Source organism: Bufo bufo, chromosome 2 (genome assembly GCF_905171765.1).
Source record: "Bufo bufo chromosome 2, aBufBuf1.1, whole genome shotgun sequence".
Taxonomy (NCBI): domain Eukaryota; kingdom Metazoa; phylum Chordata; class Amphibia; order Anura; family Bufonidae; genus Bufo; species Bufo bufo.
Genome location: NC_053390.1, coordinates 527,699,972 through 527,725,851, shown reverse-complemented (window position 1 = coordinate 527,725,851; position 25,880 = coordinate 527,699,972). Strand labels below are relative to the sequence as shown.

The following is a 25,880-nucleotide window of genomic DNA, read 5'->3' as shown; positions in this document are numbered from 1 at the left end:
GGGCTGGAGGGGTTAAAAAAATAATTTAACTCGCCTTAATCCACTTGTTCCCGCAGCCAGCATCTCTTCTGTCTATCTGTGAGCAATAGGACGTCACTACGCTCCTCACATGATCCATCACCATGGTGATGGATCATGTGATTGACCATGTGATGAACGCAGTGACGTCATCAAAGGTCCTATTGCTCACAGATGAAGACAGAAGAGATGCGGGCTGTGCGAACAAGTGGATTAAGGAGAGTTAAATTTTTTAACATTTTTTTTTAATCCCTCCAGCCCTATTCTACTATGCATTTTGTATTCAGAATGCTATTATTTTCCCTTATAACCATGTTATAAGGGGAAATAATACAATCTACACTACAACTAACCCAAACCTGAACTTCTGTCAAGAAGTTCGGGTCTGGGTACCACAGTCGGTTTTTTATCACGCGCGTGCAAAACACATTGGAACAACATCGGAACGCAATCGCAGTCAAAACTGACTGCAATTGAGTACTTACTCGCGCGGGTTTGCCGCAATGCACCGGGACGCATCCGGACCTAATCCGGACACGCTCGTCTGCAAGGGGCCTAACTGATCCGTTTTGGACCACTTGTGAGATCCTGAATGGATCTCACAAGCGGACCCAGGAACGCCAGTGTGAAAGTCGCCTTCGTGTTAAGTGCTCAGTTTTGTATGTAAACATCCTAAGTTCAAATCCTAGGAGAGATGTGTTCAATTTTTTCCCTCTCTCATTTAACCTGTAATAAAAGGCTATACTATAATATATAATTACTAGCAAAAGGATCTGGCTTTGCACAGGTATATTTCATATATTTCATTTAATGTTTGTGTGTGTCGTTAAAATGTGTCAACACTATCCACTATAACAGTGACATCTACAGCACTGTTCCATCGATGGTTGCGTTTTTGAGTGATCGCGGAACATGGATACATACATATATACGATATATATATTATATATATATATACCATATTTTTCGCCGTATAAGACGCACTTTTTTCCCCCCAAAAATGGGGGGGAAATAGCAGTGCGTCTTATACGGCGAATGCTGCAGATTTTGCCGAGTTTTCAATGATACACCCGCCGCGATGCCGTGCGGCGGGTGTATCAGCTGTGAGGGAGGCGGGACTGGGGGCTGGCATCTGCTTTTATAATGACAGCGGGCCCGTACAGTGACTGTATTCTACTACACGGGCCCCGCTCACTGTATATTATTGTATCTCTAATAGTAAATTGTTATGCATATAATCGCATAATGAGCGCTGTGTATTACTTACAACTACAGTACAAGCGCTCGGTAGGTAGCAGAGAGGAGGGAGGAGGCAGGCCGGGAGGACGGGCGCTGGCAGTGTGAGTCATACGTCACGCGCCTGCGCCGCCTACTTTATGAATGAAGCAGGCGCGTGACGTATGACTCACACTGCCAGCGCCCGTCCTCCCGGCCTGCCTCCCTCCTCTCTGCTACCTACCGAGCGGCGAGCGCTTGTACTGTAGTTGTAAGTAATACACAGCGCTCATTATGCGATTATATGCATAACAATTTACTATTAGAGATACAATAATATACAGTGAGCGGGGCCCGTGTAGTAGAATACAGTCACTGCACGGGCCCCGCTGTCATTATAAAAGCAGATGCCAGCCCCCAGCCCGTGTATTGAGGGTCATTCACTACAGGGACACTTATGGAGGGGATCTGTGGAGGACACATAGCATAAGATGCTATATATGTGTCATCCACAGATCCCCCCCATAACTGTCATCCACAGATCCCCCATAAGTGTCCCCCACAGATCCCCCATAAGTGTCCCCCACAGATCCCCCATAAGTGTCCCATCCACAGATCCCCCATAAGTGTCCCATCCACAGATCCCCCATAAGTGTCCCATCCACAGATCCCCCATAAGTGTCCCATCCACAGATCCCCCATAAGTGTCCCATCCACAGATCCCCCATAAGTGTCCCATCCACAGATCCCCCATAAGTGTCCCATCCACAGATCCCCCATAAGTGTCCCATCCACAGATCCCCCATAAGTGTCCCATCCACAGATCCCCCATAAGTGTCCCATCCACAGATCCCCCATAAGTGTCCCATCCACAGATCCCCCATAAGTGTCCCATCCACAGATCCCCCATAAGTGTCCCATCCACAGATCCCCCATAAGTGTCCCATCCACAGATCCCCCATAAGTGTCCCATCCACAGATCCCCCATAAGTGTCCCATCCACAGATCCCCCATAAGTGTCCCATCCACAGATCCCCCATAAGTGTCCCATCCACAGATCCCCCATAAGTGTCCCATCCACAGATCCCCCATAAGTGTCCCATCCACAGATCCCCCATAAGTGTCCCATCCACAGATCCCCCATAAGTGTCCCATCCACAGATCCCCCATAAGTGTCCCATCCACAGATCCCCCATAAGTGTCCCATCCACAGATCCCCCATAAGTGTCCCATCCACAGATCCCCCATAAGTGTCCCATCCACAGATCCCCCATAAGTGTCCCATCCACAGATCCCCCATAAGTGTCCCATCCACAGATCCCCCATAAGTGTCCCATCCACAGATCCCCCATAAGTGTCCCATCCACAGATCCCCCATAAGTGTCCCATCCACAGATCCCCCATAAGTGTCCCATCCACAGATCCCCCATAAGTGTCCCATCCACAGATCCCCCATAAGTGTCCCATCCACAGATCCCCCATAAGTGTCCCATCCACAGATCCCCCATAAGTGTCCCATCCACAGATCCCCCATAAGTGTCCCATCCACAGATCCCCCATAAGTGTCCCATCCACAGATCCCCCATAAGTGTCCCATCCACAGATCCCCCATAAGTGTCCCATCCACAGATCCCCCATAAGTGTCCCATCCACAGATCCCCCATAAGTGTCCCATCCACAGATCCCCCATAAGTGTCCCATCCACAGATCCCCCATAAGTGTCCCATCCACAGATCCCCCATAAGTGTCCCATCCACAGATCCCCCATAAGTGTCCCATCCACAGATCCCCCATAAGTGTCCCATCCACAGATCCCCCATAAGTGTCCCATCCACAGATCCCCCATAAGTGTCCCATCCACAGATCCCCCATAAGTGTCCCATCCACAGATCCCCCATAAGTGTCCCATCCACAGATCCCCCATAAGTGTCCCATCCACAGATCCCCCATAAGTGTCCCATCCACAGATCCCCCATAAGTGTCCCATCCACAGATCCCCCATAAGTGTCCCATCCACAGATCCCCCATAAGTGTCCCATCCACAGATCCCCCATAAGTGTCCCATCCACAGATCCCCCATAAGTGTCCCATCCACAGATCCCCCATAAGTGTCCCATCCACAGATCCCCCATAAGTGTCCCATCCACAGATCCCCCATAAGTGTCCCATCCACAGATCCCCCATAAGTGTCCCATCCACAGATCCCCCATAAGTGTCCCATCCACAGATCCCCCATAAGTGTCCCATCCACAGATCCCCCATAAGTGTCCCATCCACAGATCCCCCATAAGTGTCCCATCCACAGATCCCCCATAAGTGTCCCATCCACAGATCCCCCATAAGTGTCCCATCCACAGATCCCCCATAAGTGTCCCATCCACAGATCCCCCATAAGTGTCCCATCCACAGATCCCCCATAAGTGTCCCATCCACAGATCCCCCATAAGTGTCCCATCCACAGATCCCCCATAAGTGTCCCATCCACAGATCCCCCATAAGTGTCCCATCCACAGATCCCCCATAAGTGTCCCATCCACAGATCCCCCATAAGTGTCCCATCCACAGATCCCCCATAAGTGTCCCATCCACAGATCCCCCATAAGTGTCCCATCCACAGATCCCCCATAAGTGTCCCATCCACAGATCCCCCATAAGTGTCCCATCCACAGATCCCCCATAAGTGTCCCATCCACAGATCCCCCATAAGTGTCCCATCCACAGATCCCCCATAAGTGTCCCATCCACAGATCCCCCATAAGTGTCCCATCCACAGATCCCCCATAAGTGTCCCATCCACAGATCCCCCATAAGTGTCCCATCCACAGATCCCCCATAAGTGTCCCATCCACAGATCCCCCCATAAGTGTCCCATCCACAGATCCCCCCCATAAGTGTCCCATCCACAGATCCCCCCCATAAGTGTCCCATCCACAGATCCCCCCATAAGTGTCCCATCCACAGATCCCCCCCATAAGTGTCCCATCCACAGATCCCCCCCATAAGTGTCCCATCCACAGATCCCCCCCATAAGTGTCCCATCCACAGATCCCCCCCATAAGTGTCCCATCCACAGATCCCCCCCATAAGTGTCCCATCCACAGATCCCCCCCATAAGTGTCCCATCCACAGATCCCCCCCATAAGTGTCCCATCCACAGATCCCCCCCATAAGTGTCCCATCCACAGATCCCCCCCATAAGTGTCCCATCCACAGATCCCCCCCATAAGTGTCCCATCCACAGATCCCCCCCATAAGTGTCCCATCCACAGATCCCCCCCATAAGTGTCCCATCCACAGATCCCCCCCATAAGTGTCCCATCCACAGATCCCCCCCATAAGTGTCCCATCCACAGATCCCCCCCATAAGTGTCCCATCCACAGATCCCCCCCATAAGTGTCCCATCCACAGATCCCCCCCATAAGTGTCCCATCCACAGATCCCCCCCATAAGTGTCCCATCCACAGATCCCCCCCATAAGTGTCCCATCCACAGATCCCCCCCATAAGTGTCCCATCCACAGATCCCCCATAAGTGTCCCATCCACAGATCCCCCATAAGTGTCCCATCCACAGATCCCCCCCATAAGTGTCCCATCCACAGATCCCCCCCATAAGTGTCCCATCCACAGATCCCCCCCATAAGTGTCCCATCCACAGATCCCCCCCATAAGTGTCCCATCCACAGATCCCCCCCATAAGTGTCCCATCCACAGATCCCCCCCATAAGTGTCCCATCCACAGATCCCCCCCATAAGTGTCCCATCCACAGATCCCCCCCATAAGTGTCCCATCCACAGATCCCCCCCATAAGTGTCCCATCCACAGATCCCCCCCATAAGTGTCCCATCCACAGATCCCCCATAAGTGTCCCATCCACAGATCCCCCCCATAAGTGTCCCATCCACAGATCCCCCCCATAAGTGTCCCATCCACAGATCCCCCCCATAAGTGTCCCATCCACAGATCCCCCCCCATAAGTGTCCCATCCACAGATCCCCCCCATAAGTGTCCCATCCACAGATCCCCCCCATAAGTGTCCCATCCACAGATCCCCCCCATAAGTGTCCCATCCACAGATCCCCCCCATAAGTGTCCCATCCACAGATCCCCCCCATAAGTGTCCCATCCACAGATCCCCCCCATAAGTGTCCCATCCACAGATCCCCCCCATAAGTGTCCCATCCACAGATCCCCCCCATAAGTGTCCCATCCACAGATCCCCCCCATAAGTGTCCCATCCACAGATCCCCCCCATAAGTGTCCCATCCACAGATCCCCCCCATAAGTGTCCCATCCACAGATCCCCCATAAGTGTCCCATCCACAGATCCCCCCCATAAGTGTCCCATCCACAGATCCCCCCCATAAGTGTCCCATCCACAGATCCCCCCCATAAGTGTCCCATCCACAGATCCCCCCCCATAAGTGTCCCATCCACAGATCCCCCCCCCATAAGTGTCCCATCCACAGATCCCCCCCCCATAAGTGTCCCATCCACAGATCCCCCCCCCCATAAGTGTCCCATCCACAGATCCCCCCCCCATAAGTGTCCCATCCACAGATCCCCCCCCCATAAGTGTCCCATCCACAGATCCCCCCCCCATAAGTGTCCCATCCACAGATCCCCCATAAGTGTCCCATCCACAGATCCCCCCCCCCTAAGTGTCCCATCCACAGATCCCCCCCCCCATAAGTGTCCCATCCACAGATCCCCCCCCCCCATAAGTGTCCCATCCACAGATCCCCCCCCCCCATAAGTGTCCCATCCACAGATCCCCCCCCCCATAAGTGTCCCATCCACAGATCCCCCATAAGTGTCCCATCCACAGATCCCCCCCCCCATAAGTGTCCCATCCACAGATCCCCCATAAGTGTCCCATCCACAGATCCCCCCCCCCATAAGTGTCCCATCCACAGATCCCCCCCCCCCATAAGTGTCCCATCCACAGATCCCCCCCCCCATAAGTGTCCCATCCACAGATCCCCCCCCCCATAAGTGTCCCATCCACAGATCCCCCCCCCCCTAAGTGTCCCATCCACAGATCCCCCCCCCCATAAGTGTCCCATCCACAGATCCCCCCCCCATAAGTGTCCCATCCACAGATCCCCCCCCCCATAAGTGTCCCATCCACAGATCCCCCCCCATAAGTGTCCCATCCACAGATCCCCCCCCATAAGTGTCCCATCCACAGACCACAATTAGTTCAAAACCCACCAAAAGCACACCTTTTGGTTCAAAATATTTTTTTTCTTATTTTCCTCCTCAAAAACCTAGGTGCGTCTTATGTGCCGGTGCGTCTTATAGGGCGAAAAATACGAGATATATATATATATATATATATATATATATATATATATATATATATATATATATATATATATATATACACATATATACACTGCTCAAAAAAATAAAGGGAACACTTAAACAACACAATGTAACTCCAAGTCAATCACACTTCTGTGAAATCAAACTGTCCACTTAGGAAGCAACACTGAGTGACAATCAATTTCACATGCTGTTGTGCAAATGGGATAGACAACAGGTGGAAATTATAGGCAATTAACAAGACACCCCCAATAAAGGAGTGGTTCTGCAGGTGGTGACCACAGACCACTTCTCAGTTCCTATGCTTCCTGGCTGATGTTTTGGTCACTTTTGAATGCTGGCGGTGCTTTCACTCTAGTGGTAGCATGAGACGGAGTCTACAACCCACACAAGTGGCTCAGGTAGTGCAGCTTATCCAGGATGGCACATCAATGCGAGCTGTGGCAAGAAGGTTTGCTGTGTCTGTCAGCGTAGTGTCCAGAGCATGGAGGCGCTACCAGGAGACAGGCCAGTACATCAGGAGACGTGAAGGAGGCCGTAGGAGGGCAACAACCCAGCAGCAGGACCGCTACCTCCGCCTTTGTGCAAGGAGGAACAGGAGGAGCACTGCCAGAGCCCTGCAAAATGACCTCCAGCAGGCCACAAATGTGCATGTGTCTGCTAAAACGGTCAGAAACCGACTCCATGAGGGTGATATGAGGGCCCGACGTCCACAGGTGGGGGTTGTGCTTACAGCCCAACACCGTGCAGGACGTTTGGCATTTGCCAGAGAACACCAAGATTGGCAAATTCGCCACTGGTGCCCTGTGCTCTTCACAGATGAAAGCAGTTTCACACTGAGCACATGTGACAGACGTGAAAGAGTCTGGAGACGCCGTGGAGAACGTTCTGCTGCCTGCAACATCCTCCAGCATGACCGGTTTGGCATTGGGTCAGTAATGGTGTGGGGTGGCATTTCTTTGGAGGGCCGCACAGCCCTCCTTCTGCTTGCCAGAGGTAGCCTGACTGCCATTAGGTACCGAGATGAGATCCTCAGACCCCTTGTGAGACCATATGCTGGTGCGGTTGGCCCTGGGTTCCTCCTAATGCAAGACAATGCTAGACCTCATGTGGCTGGAGTGTGTCAGCAGTTCCTGCAAGACGAAGGCATTGATGCTATGGACTGGCCCGCCCGTTCCCCAGACCTGAATCCAATTGAGCACATCTGGGACATCATGTCTCGCTCTATCCACCAACGTCACGTTGCACCACAGACTGTCCAGGAGTTGGCAGATGCTTTAGTCCAGGTCTGGGAGGAGATCCCTCAGGAGACCGTCCGCCACCTCATCAGGAGCATGCACAGGCGTTGTAGGGAGGTCATACAGGAACGTGGAGGCCACACACTACTGAGCCTCATTTTGACTTGTTTTAAGGACATTACATCAAAGTTGGATCAGCCTGTAGTGTGTTTTTCCACTTTAATTTGGAGTGTGACTCCAAATCCAGACCTCCATGGGTTGAAAAATTTGATTTCCATTTTTTAATTTTTGTGTAATTTTATTGTCAGCACATTCAACTATGTAAAGAACAAAGTATTTCAGAAGAATATTTAATTAACTCAGATCTAGGATGTTATTTTTGTGTTCCCTTTATTTTTTTGAGCAGTGTATGTGTATATATGTATGTGTATGTATTATTTGCAAAGTGTGTGTGTGTGTGTATGTATATATGTGTATATATATATATATATATATATATATATATATATATATATATATATATATATATATATATATATATATATAAATAAAAGGCCTTACTATATATTTGAAACCTATATTATCTATTATATTAGAAACCTAAAACCCATTACTGGTTTATTCAGAGGCACAATATATGATGATAAAGAAACCAGCAATATTTACTAGCTTTTTAAGCATAAAAAACATTATTTTCAATATAAAGATATCAATTTTTATTATGGGTTAAATGTGGAAGAAAAGAAGATGCAAACCTGGGAACGCTACATACAAAACTGTGCACTTAGCACTAAGCCATTGTCTTTTCACATAGAGAAGACACATTTTTTTTTCTATGCTTAGACGCTAACTCACATTACTCATGTCTTTATAATCATATATCCTGCCTGTGAATAAAGTAGAAAAAGGCTTATTAGCTTTCTGAGCATATGTCAATGTGGTAAAGCTATAGTACATAGTGTATATGATATGTTGATGCTAGGACAGCATGCTGATGTCTAGCCTTGTCAAGTGGAGGTGGGAGTGTGCAGAGCATAGAGGGTGTTACAAAGCAGTGCTCCAATGGTTCAGCCCTGCCCCTTGGTGCTTGAACCTGCTCATTTGCATATGAATAAAACACATATATTTCTGTAGCTGTTTAGCATACAGACAAAAGAAAGGTATAGTTTTTCTCAGCATTATCACCAGGCAGTATGTCTGGTTTAATAGGGTTAATCCTGGTGGCAGAGCCTCTTTTAAATACTGGTCTAGTGCAGTAACAGTTTCGTCTTATGCAATGCCAGCAGCATGGTCTCTCCATGTTCCTGCTGGTAGTTTATTGTATGACACAAATACATATTATTATTATTTTTTTTTTTTTTTTTATCAGTTGTATTAAATTTGAACTTCGAAGTTTGATCCATGATGAATTTTATAGCCTTTCTTGTGATATGAACTTGCACATTGTTTACTGTGATATTATCAAAAGGGTTGTATGAGACTGTATGCATGATTCTGAGCTGCAAAAAATGTAGATTTGAAAACATGCAGATCCTTTATTCTAATCACTTCCACCAAACGTTTCTTGTAGCTGAAAATAAGATTTGCACAATGTTGAGGAGGGGTTTTGGACCATTTCTCTCTGCGAAAGAGGTCCAGCTGCTCAATATTTCTGGGATTCTATCCATGAACAGCCCTCCTCAGGTCTTGCCATAGCATCTCAGTAGGGGTAAGGTCAGGACTCTGCCATTAGCCATTTCAAAGATCTTCAACCAACTTTTAGTTGTTTTACTTGTGTCTTGTTAAATCGCCCAGCTTGAGATCACTTACTTTTTCTTGCAACTGTATGTCTATGCAGAAGAGCTGTATATCATAAAAACTGAGCTCTGGCTACTATAAAAATGTGTGATGAAATTATAGGCTATGGACACCTTTGGGCCAATTTTTTTTATGATTGCATTTTACTCATTTTGGGCTAAATCATTTTTTTATAAAAAAAAGAATTCAGCCGTTTTCAGTCCATTTGCAGAGTATCACTTCTCAGTCCAATCAGCTGACGGCTCAAGTAAAGCCTTATCTCTGAGTCTGATCTCCTGACCTCATAATCACTCATTATAGCTAAACTCTTAAAGGGGTTGTCCGGGTTCAGAGCTGAACTCGGACATACCCATAATTTCACTCAGGCAGCCCCCCTAATGTTAGCATGAAATGCTCCAATGCTTTCCTTTGCCCTGCGCTGGGTCGCGGGGCAAGGGCTCTTTTATTTACAATAACACACTGCGGGCCGGAGGCTTCCGCTCAGCATTGTGTTCGGTGATGTCACAGACTCTGATGGGCAGGCTTTAGTGCTGCCCTAGCTGGGCTAAGGCCCGCCCATTAGTGCCGGTGACATCACCGGGCTCACTGCTGGTCGGAAGGTTCTGCCTGGCAGCCCTATGAATAGCCTGGTTCTTCACCGGAACTCCAGAAAATGCCTTCGCCCTGCGCGATTTAGCGCAGGGCAAAGGAGAGCATCGGAACATGAACTGCTCTGATGCTTAAGTCAGGGGGCTGCCTGGGTGAAAATGGGCATAGCTCTGGGTTCAGCTCTGAACCCAGACAACCTCTTTAATAAACTCTTAGGAATATGGGTTAAATGAGTGTTTGAAGAGGTTAGGAGATCAGAGATAAGGCTTTACATGAGCTATCAGCTGACAGGACAGAGAAGTCATACTCTGCAAACAGGCTGATTTTTAACCTTTGTATTTCAAAATAGCTAAAAATGTTTAATAAAGACCAATTGAAAAAATGATTATAGCCCAAAATGAGAAAAATGCTATCATAAAAATTGTCCTAAAAGTCTCCATAGTCTGTATGTAGCACACAATGTTGAATCTATTGAATTTTTCATCATAAGAATGCTAAATGGTGTGCATGGATGGACATACATTTTACTTTAGATGTGAAGTTACAGTACTTTTACCAAAAAATACCTCTGTAACACTGACATCTGATACAGTCCTGATCAAAAGTTTAAGACCACTTGAAATATGGCAAAAAATCATATTTAGCATGGCTGGATCTTAACAAGGTTCCAAGTAGAGCTTCAACATGCAACAAGAAGAAATGGGAGTGAGACAAAACATTTTTTGAGCATGCAATTTAATGAAAACAACGAATAAACTGAAACAGGCTGTTTTTCAGCTGATCAAAAGTTTAGGACCACATGCCTTTAAAAGGCCAAATCTGTGCAAAGATGTGGATTCATTGTCATTTTCTGTCAGGTAGTCACACGTTGTGATGGCAAAGGCAAAAAAACTCTCCCTTTTTGATCGTGGTCGGGTTGTTGAACTGCATAAGCAGGATCTCTCACAGCGCGCCATCGCTGCTGAGGTGGGACACAGTAAGACAGTCATTTGGAATTTCTTAAAGGATCCTGAGGGTTATGGAACAAAAAAGTCAAGTGGAAGACCCCAAAAAATTTCATCAGCACTGAGCCGGAGGATCCAATTGGCTGTCCGTCAAGACACTGGACGATCCTCGACCCAAATTAAGGCCCTTACTGGTGCTGACTGCAGCCCTATAACCATCAGACGGCATCTGAGACTGAAGGGCTTCAAAAACAAAAAAGTCTTCAAAGACCTCGTCTCCTTGAACGCCACAGAACTGCTCGTTTAGACTTTGCAAGAGAGCACCAAACATGGGACATTCAAAGGTGGAAGAAAGTTTTATTCTCTGATGAGAAATTTAACCTTGATGGTTTCCAACGTTACTGGCATGACAAGCAGATCCCACCTGAGATGTTTTCTGGGCGCCATAATGGTCTGGGGTGCTTTTTCCTTCAGTGGAACAATGGAGCTTCAGGAAGTCCAGGGTTGTCAAACGGCCGCTGGCTATGTCCAGATGTTGCAGAGAGCATTCCTCATGACTAAGGGCCCTCGTCTGTGTGGTAACGACTGGGTTTTTCAACAGGACAAGGCTACACTACACAATGCCCGCAGGACAAGGGACTTCTTCCAGGAGGATAACATCACTCTTTTGGCCCATCCTGCGTGTTCCCCTGATCTAAATCCAATTGAGAACCTTTGGGGATGGATGGCAAGGAAAGTTTACAAAAATGGACAACGGTTCCAGACAGTAGATGGCCTTCGTGCGGCCGTCTTCACCACTTGGAGAAATGCTCCCACTCACCTCATGGAAACGCTTGCATCAAGCATGCCGAAACGAATTTTTGAAGTGATCAACAATAACGGCGGAGCTGTTTGATTTCTGTTTTGGGGGGGTTTAGTTTTTTTTTTTTTTGGAGGTGTGGGCCTAAACTTTTGATCAGCTGAAAAACAGCCTGTTTCAGTTTATTCCTTGTTTTCATTAAATTGAATGCTCAAAAAATGTTTTGTCTCAATCCCATTTCTTCTTGTTGCATGTTAAAGCTCTACTTGGAATCTTGTTAAGATCCAGCCAGGCTAAATATGATTTTTTGCCAATTTTCAAGTGGTCTTAAACTTTTAATCAGGACTGTAATTTATTAATTTACCAGGGTAGTACAATACAATTGTTACTGTGAAAATACTGGTGAAATGATTTGATTAGATCTAATTAGCTATATTCTTGCACAGTGTCATCCATCCTTAGTGATTGTTCTCGCCATATTTCATATACTTGTTTTTGCTAATTGCTTATACGGTATGTCCAATGCTAACCAGATTTCCTTTCATTTACAGCTGTGGATTTTTTCAACCAGATCAATATGTTATATGGGACCATAACAGATTTCTGTACAGAGGAAAGTTGCCCAGTAATGTCTGCTGGTCCAAAGTAAGACAGTGATATTTTCTTTGCTACTAGTATGTGCCTGAATGACTAGAAGTTCCAGTAGAATCATTAAATGTACTGCTTAAAGGTGTTTTACCATCACAGACAATGGGGGCATCGCGATAGGATATGCTCCCATTGTATGATAGGTGTGGGTCCCACCGAGAATGGAGCGTGAAAGGTGGCGGAGAGCGCACTGCACATGCGCAGGCTCCCTCTATTAATTTTTGTGGGGTCGCGAAAATAGCTGAGCGCTGGCTTGGCCATTTCTGTCTTCCCCATAGAAATGAATAGGAGCGTGGCCGTGCAAGCACAGTGCGCTCCCATTCACTTGTATGGGGAGAGCGCTTTGTGATGGCCGGACCCCGGGGTCCTCCAGCCACCACTTTCCCAGCTCCGTTCTCGGTGTAGGTGTGGGTCCCAGAGGTGGGACCTGCACCTATCAAACAATAGGGGCATATCCTAGCCATATGCCCCAATTGTCTCTGATAGGAATACCCCTTTTAAGTTAGCTACAGATGAAGTAGTGCTGAATATTTAAGCTTTATACATTTGTTTTAAATTAAAAGGGTTGTCTGGGTTCAGAACTGAACCCGGACATATCCCATTCTTTCCCCACTCAGCCCCTCTGACACTAGCATCGTGGCATTTCATACTCCCTTGTCCTGCCCTGAATCACGCAGGGCAAGGACTTTTTCTGGAGATCTGGTGACGTACTGGGCTTTTAATGTGTAAGCTAGGCGGAGGCTTCCGCTAATCAGTGAGCCGGGTGACGTCACAGGCGCTAATGGGCAGGATTTAACGCTGCCCTAGCCTGTAAAATGGCTAGGTCAGTGCTAAAGCCCACCCATCAGAGCCGGTGACGTCACAGGGAACACTACTAGGCAGAAGCCTCCGCCTAGCAGTGCAAGAATGTAAACAAAAAAGCCCTTGTTCAGCGCAGGGCAAGGGAGAGCATCGGAGCATGAAATGCATCCGATGCTCATGTCAGAGGGGCTGAGTGGGGGAAGAAGAGGATATGTCCTGGTACAACCCCTTTAAATAGCCATAGCCCTTTCAATCAGCTGATCAATGGTGGTGTCTAAAGGGGTACAAAGAGTTGGACCCCCACTGATCTAATGATAGCCTATAACAACCTTAACCTTTTAGGATTTTATCATAATACATTGTCATGGTAAGGCAGGCCATATGACCTTGGTACGATCAGTTGTCAAAAGTGGGTTTTAACCAGCTTAATTCTTAGTTTCCCAGAGAGATGGGTGTCTGGCAGTGGTTTATTCCTCCCATGTTCAAGCTCAGGATAACCATCAAGTCGTGCCTTGGACATCTGGATTTCTGCAAATCCACATAAAGCACTAATAAGTTAATGAAAATTGGGCATAAAATTGTGTTTTCCTGAAACTTAAATATTGTGACCTAGCCTTCGGATAGGTCATTAACCCCTTCCTGCGCCTAGGCTGCTGCAGGTAAGTAGTTAGCACCCAGCATCGTACATGTATGTCGGGATGTACATGTATTGTACAGCTGGCACCCTGCTGTTGCTGCCAGGAGTGGCAGTGACCCATTTGTGCATAAAAGCTGAATATTGCATAGCCTCTGTTTCAGCTTTTGAGAGCACAAGCTCTTATCGATGTCTACACTTGTCTATATGAGCTTCGTACACCTTGACATTTTATTTCTACATCATATTTGTGTGTAAACCTCTGCTTGGTTGTGAGTTTTTGGTGCAAATGCTTGTTTTAAAACATTCTTTTTTTTTATCAAAAAAAATAATAATTCCTGTTTGTGACAAAGTTTTATATAAAGATGGACATGGTTGTCAACAGCCCATCAATACAACTGCAATCATTAGGAGACATCCTACAGGAGATGGATATCGATGTGTCAGAGATTCACTTACTTTTCAAGATGTGTAATCCTTGTTTTTTATAGGTTGTTTTTTTGTCATTTCCAGCTGAAAAACATATTTTTGGTCTTTCCAATTCTAGTTTTTTTTATGGAGATATGTGAATGTAGGCCTATTTGGGACCAGGGGATTCACCTGCTCCCCTGTGGGCCAGTCTGAGCTTGGAAATGAATGAGAATAACCATTTATAACAGATTTGCTTCCTCGCTCAGTGGAAAAACACTAGTCTAGCTCTTAGGCCAAGTTCACACTTCAGTTATTTGGTCAGTTATGTCCATCAGTTATTGGGAGCCCAAACCAGAACAGGTGCAAATCTTTACATTACACCTGATCTCTGTGGAGACCTCACTACCGGTTTTGGCTCACAATAACTGATGGAAATAACTGACAAAATAACTGAAGTGTGAACTTGGCCTTACACTGTTAATTACATACTGACAAACAACCTGACCCTGTTGTTTTTTTATGGTGGAGATCAATGGGCACATAACAAAAACACCAGTAGCAAAAGAACACGTGTGATTTGCAATTCATATTTCCCAAAGGTTCCTGCCAACATCTGGAGCTGGTATTTTTACAAAAACATACCACACCAGATGCAAAAAAACATCTATGAGGAAATGCACTTGCAATAGTTTTGTAGATTGAAAATATGGCATAACACTTGTTTCCTCTCAAATAAGACCTAATGATGTTTTCATTTTTCCATATACTTTATTAAAACTTATTGTAAATGCCATAAAATAAATGTTTGTAATGTACTTTATTTTTTTTACGTTTTCCCAGCGAAATAGGCAGCTGAAGTTCACATTTCATACTCACATTGGTGTTACATTAAGATTAAATAAAACTTAAAAAATGATAAAAAAGATCCTATTTTGTTTCCAGGTATGAATACCACTGGGCAGATGGAACAAATATAAAGAAGCCGATTAAGTGCTCTGCTCCCAAATATATTGATTACCTAATGACTTGGGTACAGGACCAGCTTGATGATGAAACACTTTTTCCCTCAAAAATAGGTAAGAATATAAGCACAAATAAGGAATTAGTATATAATTTTTATTTCACACTTATTATTTAACAAATCTGGTTGGTTAGAGCTCATGCACATAAGTGCTGTCCAGGCAACACCCACAGTCATAAAGGACCCATTAAAGTCAATGGTGGAGATTTATCAAGACTGACGTTTTCTTTATATCCCCTGTGCCACAGCCCTGTCATAAATTAAGCACATCATCCCGCAGTCCATGCACCTATATGAGGTCTACACATGCCTTTTCGTTAAGTGAAGAAGGCTCCATAAATTATTTTTTTTTTTGCACAAATGACATATAAAAACCTGCACTTTTTTACGCCAGTTTTCTGGCATAGGGGGTTGGTAAATATCTCCCAGTGGGTTTATACACATGATTGCTTTGTGTGAAAGAAAAAGCAGCACACTAGATGGTGGCTCATTTCTCCCTGATGGTTGCTAGGTAAAGCGGTGTGTTATTCTTCAGTTTTTCACACGCACATGAAAAATGCATGAAACTTGATAGGGGAAAAAAAATAACTTTTACAGAAAACACTGAAACAAAGTGAAGCAGGTGGTGAATAAAGATGATGTACCTTTCAAGTCACCCTCCATGCAACTGATATACAGAACTAATCCACTTGTCAGTTATGCAGTATTCCTCAAGAGATGTGCACGGGCTTGGGTATTACTTTGATAATACTGACTTATCACTTGCTACACTATTTGACATCTCAAAAACTGTGTATGTATATGTGTGTACACACACACACACACACACGTACCCTGCTTTGTTTTTACAGCAAAATTTTATACGCAGACAGATCCAAACATATACACTACTCAAAAAAGTTTGGGATATTTGGCTTGTGGGTAAAATTTCAGGATGAACCTAAAATGCACTTTAACAGTTACAGGTGAACTTAATGTGACTTTCTCTAAACTTTTGAATGCACATGTCCAACAGTTCAATGTTTCAGTACTGTTTGCACAACTTGCTGTTCTCTAACAAGGAGCTTAAAGAGGACCTTTCACCACTCCTGACACTCCTGTTTTAATAGTTTAACCACCTCAGCCCGCCTAGCTTAAACCCCCTTAATGACCAGACCACTTTTTACACTTCTGACCTACACTACTTTCACGGTTTATTGCTCGGTCATACAACTTACCACCCAAATAAATTTTACCTCCTTTTCTTCTCACTAATAAAGCTTTTATTTGGTGGTATTTCGTTGCTGCTGACATTTTTACTTTTTTTGTTATTAATCGAAATTGACCGAATATTTTGCAAAAAAATGAAATGTTTCACTTTCAGTTGTAAAATTTTTCAAATAAAACTACATTTCTATATACATTTTTCTCTAAATTTATTGTTCTACATGTCTTTGATAAAAAAAAAATGCAATAAGTGTATATTTATTGGTTTGCGCAAAAGTTATAGCGTTTACAAACTATGGTACAAAAATGTGAATTTCCGCATTTTGAAGCAGCTCTGACTTTCTGAGCACCTGTCATGTTTCCTGAGGTTCTACAATGCCCAGACAGTAGAAACACCCCACAAATGACCCAATTTCGGAAAGTAGACACCCTAAGGTATTTGCTGATGGGCATAGTGAGTTCATGGAAGTTTTTATTTTTTGTCACAAGTTAGCGGAAAATGATGATTTTTTTTATTTATTTTTTCTTACAAAGTCTCATATTCCACTAACTTGTGACAAAAAATTAAAACTTCCATGAACTCACTATGCCCATCACGAAATACCTTGGGGTGTCTTCTTTCCAAAATGGGGTCACTTGTGGGGTATTTATACTTCCCTGGCATTTTAGGGGACCTAAAGCGTGAGAAGAAGTCTGGAATCCAAATGCCTAAAAAATGCCCTGTGAAATCCTAAAGGTGCTCTTTAGAATTTGGGCACCTAGGCTGCAAAAAAGTGTCACACATGTGGTATCGCCGTACTCAGAAGAAGTAGGGCAATGTGTTTTGGGGTGTATTTTTACATATACCCATGCTGGGTGAGAGAAATATCTCTGTAAAATGACAACTTTGTATAAAAAAATGGGAAAAGTTGTCTTTTACAGAGATATTTATCTCACACAGTATGGGTATATGTAAAAACAAAAAAATCAATTTCCGCTTCTTTTTATAGCACCGCAGCGATTTTACGGTGTTTTTGCAGTTATCAGAGAAAACGTGGATCCGCAAAACACATATACAGACGTCTGAATGGAGCCTTACAGGGGGGTGATCAGGGAGTCTATATGGGGTGATCACCCCCCTGTAAGGCTCCATTCAGACGTCCATATGTGTTTTCCGAAAAACACATACGGACGTCTGAATGGAGCCTTACAGGGGGGTGATCAATGACAGGGGGGTGATCAGGGAGTCTATATGGGGTGATCATGGGTTAATAAGGGGTTAATAAGTGACAAGGGGGGGGTGTAGTGTGGTGTTTGGTGCTACTTACAGAGCAGTGTCCTCTGGTGGTCGATCCAAGCAAAAGGGACCACCAGAGGACCAGGTAGCAGGTATATTAGACGCTGTTAACAAAACAGCGTCTAATATACCTTTTTGGGGTTAAAAAAAATCGCATCTACAGCCTGCCAACGAATGATCGCCGCTGGCAGGCTGTAGATCCACTCGTTTACCTCCGGTTCCTGTGAACGCGCGCTCCTGTGTGCGCGCATTCACAGGAAATCTCGCGTCTCGCGAGAGGACGCATCGGCGTGTCCAGGAGGAATAACAGGGCCGCCGCCAGGACGCAATCCTGCGTTCGGCGGTCCTGATGTGGTTAATGCATTCCCCATGTAATAACAATTCTGGAACATCTATTCTTAAATATCTATGTTGGGCCATTGCTTTATTATTTCTACTAGAAGTTATGAATAAATTGCTAGTAGTCTGCAGTAAGGGTACAGAGGGGAGGTAACCAGCTGAGGGTGGGTATCTGCACCGACTCACTCTATCCAATCAGTGCTGCCACTTTTAGACTGTGCAGGTACACACCCCCAACTTGTCACCACCCCTCTGTACCCTTACTGCAGACTGCTAAAAATTCATTCACAACTTCTAGTAGAAATAATAAAGGAATAGCACAACATAGAGCCATAAAAATAGATGCTCCATAATTATTGTCTCTTGTATGTCTCTTTAACGGCAAAATTGAGTGTCATCAGCCGGTTGCAACAGAGATACAGACAGACTGGAAGAGTAACAGAAAGCCATAGAGGGTAGACATCCTTTGGCCACTTCCTACACGGATAACCGCTTCATTGTGAACAATGCCCTGCGGAACCGGATGATGAATGCCACACAACTCCAGGCACCTTTAAGGGAAGTGAGAGGAACCGAAGTGTCACATCAGACCATGCAAAACCATTTACATCAGCGTGGTCTGCATGCTAGATGACCTGCAAGGGTACCTGACCACACCACCAGGCACAGGCGTCATCGTCTTGTCATCTACGCTGGACGAGGGACCAGTGGCCCTTAGTCCTGTTCACTGATGAAAGTCGATTCACGCTGAGCAGAAATTATGCCCACCAACGATGTTGGAGACATCAAGGAGAACGCTATGCATCAGCCACTGTTGTCACCAGACGAGCCTTTGGAGGTGGTGGTATTACAGTAAGGGCAGGTTTGTCTAGTTAATACAGAACTGCCCTACACTTTGTGAATGGTACAGTGACAAGCCCATACTACTTGAATAACATCATTAATCCGGTGATTGTCGCTCTGCATGAACAACACAGTCTTAATTTCATCTTAATGGATGACAATGCGCCAGCTCATCGAGGTCGCATCATTAGGGAACAGCTGCTGGAGACTGGGGTACCTCAAATGGAGTGGTCTGGACTTTCTCCAGACCTGAATCCCATTGAAAACCTATGGGATCAGCTGAGTCACCGTGTAGAAGCTCGGGTCTCTGTACCCCAGAACCTCAATGACCTGAGAGCCACCCTTCAAGAAGTCGACTTGTGAACAGCATGAGACATCGTTATCAAGCTGTAATTGCATGACAAGTTATTGAGACATTGACATTTTTTGGGGGGCATACCCACCACTGTTGTTGGCTTTTTTTTCTTTCAATAAATTGTTTGAGATGAGGAAATCACCATTGCGTACTTTTACTTAAATGTCCTACTTTCAGGATATAATATCACTCTAGTGTGAACTTTTTACGTTTTCCATAAATGTCACCCAAAACCCAAATATCTCAAATTTTTTGTGAGTAGTGTCTAGAAAAAAACATAATGGCTCTGCTTGCATATAAAAAGTTTATTTATTTTTAGATAGACCTGTTAAATGGAGCTTTGAATGACAAATGTAAGTATATGTCTACAAAGATATATATATATATATATATATATATATATATATATATATATATATATATATCTCTCTGTAATTGTGCCAATTATCAGGATGCTCTAGGCTAATGTTAACTGTCTGTTGTTTGGCTGTGGTATAATTTATAATTTTCTTACGTTTTAGGAGTTCCGTTTCCAAAGAACTTTATGTCCGTAGCCAAAATTATATTAAAGCGACTTTTCCGAGTTTATGCCCACATCTACCACCAGCACTTTGACTCAGTTATCCAGCTGCAGGAAGAGGCACATCTCAACACATCATTTAAGCACTTTATATTTTTTGTCCAGGTAATAATGTTATTCTCTACTCATTTTGACACATTTTAGGAAAATCTGCCTGCACTGTTTGCCAGTGTCAGTTATTCAGACAAAACCTATGGTCCTGATGACAGTCATTTTTATCGCTGTTGCAACATAAATAAAATAAAAAAAGCACAGTGCCATTTTTATATGTTATAAGTGCTCTCAGTTTGTAATAGAATTCAAGCAAAAGTTTAAAAGCCCCGATCATATGGTCTTTTCAGATACCTTACATTGCCTCCTGCTTTTTTGGTATTTAGTTAGAACTTTTACAACAGAAAGCCTGTTAAAGGGAACTTGTTACGTTGTGCATGCAGTGGGCAGCATGGCATACAGCAGGAGGAGCTGGGCAGATTGATATATAATTTTATGAGAAAAAAAGCCATGTATATTATTCCATTAATCCCTGTTCCTTCGATGCTGAGAGGTCATGGACACGTCTATCTCTGTATGCACAGCTGAAGGATGTCAATCATTGAGCAGGACTGCCCATTGGACTCCTAATGATAGAAAAAGTGAATCGTTTCCAACAAAACTGTATATCAGTCTATACATTCCCCTTAATGGGAACATGTGAGGACAAAAATGCAGTGCAATCAGTAGGCAGAATGTTATAGAGCAGGAAGGGCGTACCAGATTGATGTATAGCTTGGAGGGAAAAGATTTAATACAGCTGCAATGCTTCCGCTGTGTCCATGTTCCACTGGAACTAATGCCTGGCATTATCGGTGACGTGCTGCTTTTGTCTACATGTAAGCATGCACATGTAGTGCTGGAAGAAAACAAGCTGGGGACTGGACATAGCAGATGCATTGCAGGGAGCAGGTAAGTATGAATCTTCTGTTTACGGAGGCAGCCTGGTAGTACTTGCTGAAAAACTGTATAACACTTTTAACGACCGGGACAATTTTAATTTTTGCGTTTTTTAATTTTTTTTTTCCTGCCTTCCAAAAGTCATAACTTTTTTACTTTCCCATTAGCATAGTCATATATAAGGGCTTATTTTTTGTATGCAAAATTGATGGAGCCTTTTACCATATAGTGTTGTGAAAAAAATTCACTGTAGTTTAAGGGGGAGAACGCAAGTCCACCATGTTTTTTTTAAATTTATTTATTTTTCTAGTTTTTTTTTTTATATGGAGTTTACTATGTGCTAAAAATGACATTAAATATATAATAAAACAAAAAGGAGTCGGGTGAACAGGGATGTAGGACGGCAAAGGAGGGAATAGGATATGAGGCGCCAATGGATATCTGCAATGGATGGTAGTGAAAGGTCTAGATGTGATGACTCAAAGGGAATAAGGCAGCTCCCCAAACCATGAAAATCAGTGCACACCAGTGAACTGCTGGAATGATAAGAAAGAAAGGCGGTTATACAGTGCTGTTTCACGTATATCCTGGGAGCACAGTGGGGGCGCCAGAGAGCCAGACACCGGTCTGCAGTATTCAATTATCGTCCAATGCCAGAGTGGTGAACAAAATTAACAGTACCCCTTTATCAAGTTTCCTGCTCTTGATAAAGGGGTACTGTCCCGAAACGTGTCAAGATTATGTATTAAAGACCTCTACTTTGGAACTTGGAGCCCTGGTGTCATCCTTTGGGGGACATAGAAGTCACATCCACCATTACAAGGCGATCTCTGCAGGAGAGGTACAAATATAGGTGTTATGTGCTTAGCCTATACTTCCCTCCCCGGTAAAGTAAGTCCTTTACCAGTGCTTATTTTATGCTCATAAAGGTGATACACTGAGATTTGTTGATATACACCAAGTTGAGTATATTTAAATACAATCCATGTATCCTATAATGGATTTTTAGATGATTTTATACTACAATTACTAATTTTATACTGTCTATTTGTCACTTAGAGACTTTTTTTTATTCACTTCCTGGTACACTTTTACCTTACTACTCTAATAAGAGTTAATTTTGTTCACCACTGGCATTGGACGATAATTGAATACTGCAGACCGGTGTCCTGCCCCCAGGATATACCTGGAACAGCACTGTATAACCGCCTTTCTTTCTGATCTCTAAAAATGACATAGCAGACATGATAAATATTTTTATATTTTAATAGTTCTGATATTTTCAGACATGTCAATACCAATTGTTTATTTTTTGTTGTTTGCTTTATATGTAAAAGTGGCAAAGAGGATGATTTGAATATTTTTTTTTTTTTTTTTTAATATTTTACAAACATTTTTTTATTATTTAGTCCAACATAGGGGATTTGAACTTGCAATCCTCTGGATCAGAGTTCCTTAACTCCAGTCCTCAGGGCCCACCTGCTGATCATGTTTTCAGGATTTCCTTAGTATTGAGGAGGTGATATAATTATTGTCAATGCATCAGGGCGTACCACAGGTATTCATTCTGTGGGATAATTCTCAAATCATGACCGGCATGTGGGCCCTGAGGACTGGAGTTGAGGAACACTGCTCTGGATGCTTACATTATAGACAGCATTGTTATACTATTGTATTTTTACAAGATTTCTATTAAGCCCTGCTGCAGCCAGGTCTTAATAAGCAGCTTCCCATGAGAGGCCTGGAAGCCTTCACAAGGCCCCACGCTGCCATAATAACTGATTGAAACCCCACGTTTATGCAGTTACGGTCCAATGGGAGGCCAGAGGACCCTACCTAGCGCCGTTAGCAGTTGTCATGGTCATGGGCAAACTCTTTTGAAGATAAAAAGAAGAAAATAGCATGTTATGGAAACGTGTAGGGCCTAACTATACATCTACAGTAATTTGGCTTCCACAAATACAGGTTGAGTAGCTACCATAGCAAACATGATGTAATTCTATGAGCTTCTTGGCTTGCTTTAATGGTAAATGTTATTGACAATTCACAGGAGTTCAACTTAATTGACAGAAGAGAACAAGCTCCTCTGCAAGAACTAATTGAAAAGCTGACGTCCAAGGACAGATAAGATCTAAGACCCAGTGCACAGATGCCTTTCATGCGAGCAAGCTTTGTGTTCTCATTTCTGTTCCATTTATAACAGCCAAAACCAATTTGATTTTTGTTCATTTTTTGCGTGTGCTTACAGAGGGAATGTGATGTATCTATTTTCTTGCCTTCTAGTGATTCCAGTTGAATGTATTTTACATAAGCAGTTTTGGAGGAGAAGGAATCTGTTGTACCCCTGTAATACTTTGCACACCCTTTACTGCACTGATGAGGTTGTTATGTATAATGTGCCTAATTGAAATAACGCCTCAGTTTCTACTCAACCACTAAAGATATTGTACATTATTACATGAATGCTTGCTGATTTCCTAGCTAGTGTAGTAAACAGCCAAACTGAACATGAGCTCCAATGTGAAGGACGCGTGCTTTGCCCATAAACCAGACACTGTAAACACATTTTCATGGTATGTATGCATCCGAAATAGACTCTTTTAAAGATGAGAAATAGCATAAAAGTTGAGATTTTTTTCTATTTGGTTTCTGGTTTACAGTCAGTTGAGCTAATATACAGTATGTATATTTCGGACCGTAGCAGCGTTTCGGACCTTAATGTTTCAATAATGTATGCCTTAAGCTAAAGCAGTTCCTACACCTAACAAGGAAGAGTTGAGAGTTTTGAGACATAAAAAATCCTGAATTCTTTTGTGGTTTGGCTTTGTAACAAGAAGCCGGTAAGCAGTAAGAGGACTGTAATATGTCATGAAAGTGCACATAGAACAAATACTTTCATTTGTATAGCAATATTTGGAAATGTTTGGACAAAAAAGATTAAAAACTGACATATGACAGGGCTGGATGGTACCAGGAAATTAAGTCTGCTGCATCATGTCAAAGAAACCAACAGGTTAGTCCAACATGTGGACACAGTCAAGGGCACTACTCTGGTCAACCTCCACAAACAGACTTATAGGGATCATATACTGGTAAGCAAAATAAGTATTCAAACACTTACATGACTTGGCCATATCTCCACTTCTGTGCATCATATCTATGCTGTTTATCTGGGGGAAAAAAAACTATGAAAATGAACTCCTCAGTACTAAAAGAGTCAATGGTCTCGCCAAGATACTAAAGGTAACCATATAAAATAAATATGGTTATAGCAGAGCAGGCCAACCATCCAACTATATGAGGGTGTCGCAACTCTTTCTAGACAGCAAATTTGGCGAGAGAGAAAAAGGAGTGGGCACATTTTGTTTGCATCCTGCCAATCCTTTTATTTTCAAGGGTGATAACCCATCACCAGAGAAGTCCTCTGCCATGCTTGTGCATTGGGTGAAAGAGTGGAAAGGAATAGCTATCAGATAAATGAGATGTTAGATATCTAAGGTGTATGGCTACCATAAAGGCCCCCATACACATTAGTGTATTGCCGGCGGAACCTGCTGAGAATGGCAAGTTCGTCCGACAGTTTAATGTGTGTGGGGAGCTCCCCACTCTACCTGGACAGATGATATGGGTGGAGAGAAGGATCAGGTTAAATGACTATTTTTGCCCAATCCTTTCTCCCGGGAAATAAGCCATCACCAGAAGTGTCTAGCAATAGCTTTGTCCATTCTCCCCATTAAAGACAGATACACATTTGGCGAAATCGAACATGCATGTATGCAAGGGATTCCAGAGACATAGCTGTCGGTCGAATGATCGTTTTGCTTACAGCTATGAATGTGTATGGCTACCTTAACCCTTAATCTGAGAAATGGGCAGTTGCTACTAATATGTACAGTGAGGAACAGAAGTATTTGAACACCCTGCGATTTTGCAAGTTCTCCCACTTAGAAATCATGGAGGTGTCTGAAATTCACACTGTAGGTGCATTCCCACTCTGAGAGACAGAATTTAAAAACAAAATTCAGGAAATCACATTGTATGATTTTTAAAGAATTTATTTGTCTTACACTGCTGAACTTAAGTATTTGAACACCTGAGAAAATCAGTTTTAATATTTGGTACAGAAGCCTTTGTTTGCAATTACAGAGGTCAGACGTTTCCTATAGTTTTTGACCAGGTTTGCACATACTGCAACAGGGATTTTGGCCCACTCCTGCACACAGATCTCCTCTAGATCTGTCAGGGTTCGGGGCTGTCGCTGAGCAACACAGAGTTTCAGCTCCCTTCAAAGATGTTCTATTGGATTTCGGTCTGGAAACTGGCTAGGCCACTCCAGAACCTTGATATGCTTCTTGCGGGGCCACTCCTTGGTTATCCTGGCTGTGTGCTTCGGGTCATTGTCATGTTGGAAGACCCAGCCACGACCCATCTTCAATGCTCTGACTGAGGGAAGGAGGTTGTTGCTCAAAATCGCACAATAAATGGCCTCAGTCCAAGGGAGACTGATAGTCGTCTTTAGCCTCTTCCATTTTCTAACAATTGCTCCAACAGTTAATCTATTTTTACCAAGCTGCTTGGCAATTGCCCCCTAACCCTTTCCAGCCTTGTGGAGGTCCACAATTTTGTTTCTGGTGTTTTTTGACAGCTCTTTGGTCTTGCCCATGGTAGTAGTTGGCGTCTGACTGACTGTGGGGTGAACAGGTGTCTTTAAAGAGCTCAGACAGGTGCAGTTAGATTAATGAGTGGAGTAGAGGTGGACTTTTTAAAGGCACAGTAACAGGTCTTTGAGATCCAAAATTCTTGCTGTTTCTCAGGTGTTCAAATACTGATGTTCAGCAGTGCAAGACAAATAAATTCTTTAAAAATCATACAATGTGATTTCCTGAATTTTTTGTCTCTCAGAGTGGGA

General features: G+C 43.9%; 1 protein-coding gene across 1 annotated transcript in view; it reads left to right on the top strand.

The window, feature by feature from the left end:
• Nucleotides 1-24,143, top strand: part of MOB1B (MOB kinase activator 1B) — a 68,029-nt gene extending 43,886 nt beyond the window's left edge. Inside the window, exons 3-6 of the mRNA XM_040417939.1 lie at nt 12,479-12,572; nt 15,364-15,497; nt 19,983-20,146; nt 23,022-24,143. Of these exons, the coding sequence (XP_040273873.1) occupies nt 12,479-12,572; nt 15,364-15,497; nt 19,983-20,146; nt 23,022-23,099 (470 nt within the window). The 3' untranslated portion in view covers nt 23,100-24,143. The remainder of the gene's footprint in view (nt 1-12,478; nt 12,573-15,363; nt 15,498-19,982; nt 20,147-23,021) is intronic.
• The last annotated feature ends 1,737 nt before the right edge of the window (nt 24,144-25,880 follow it).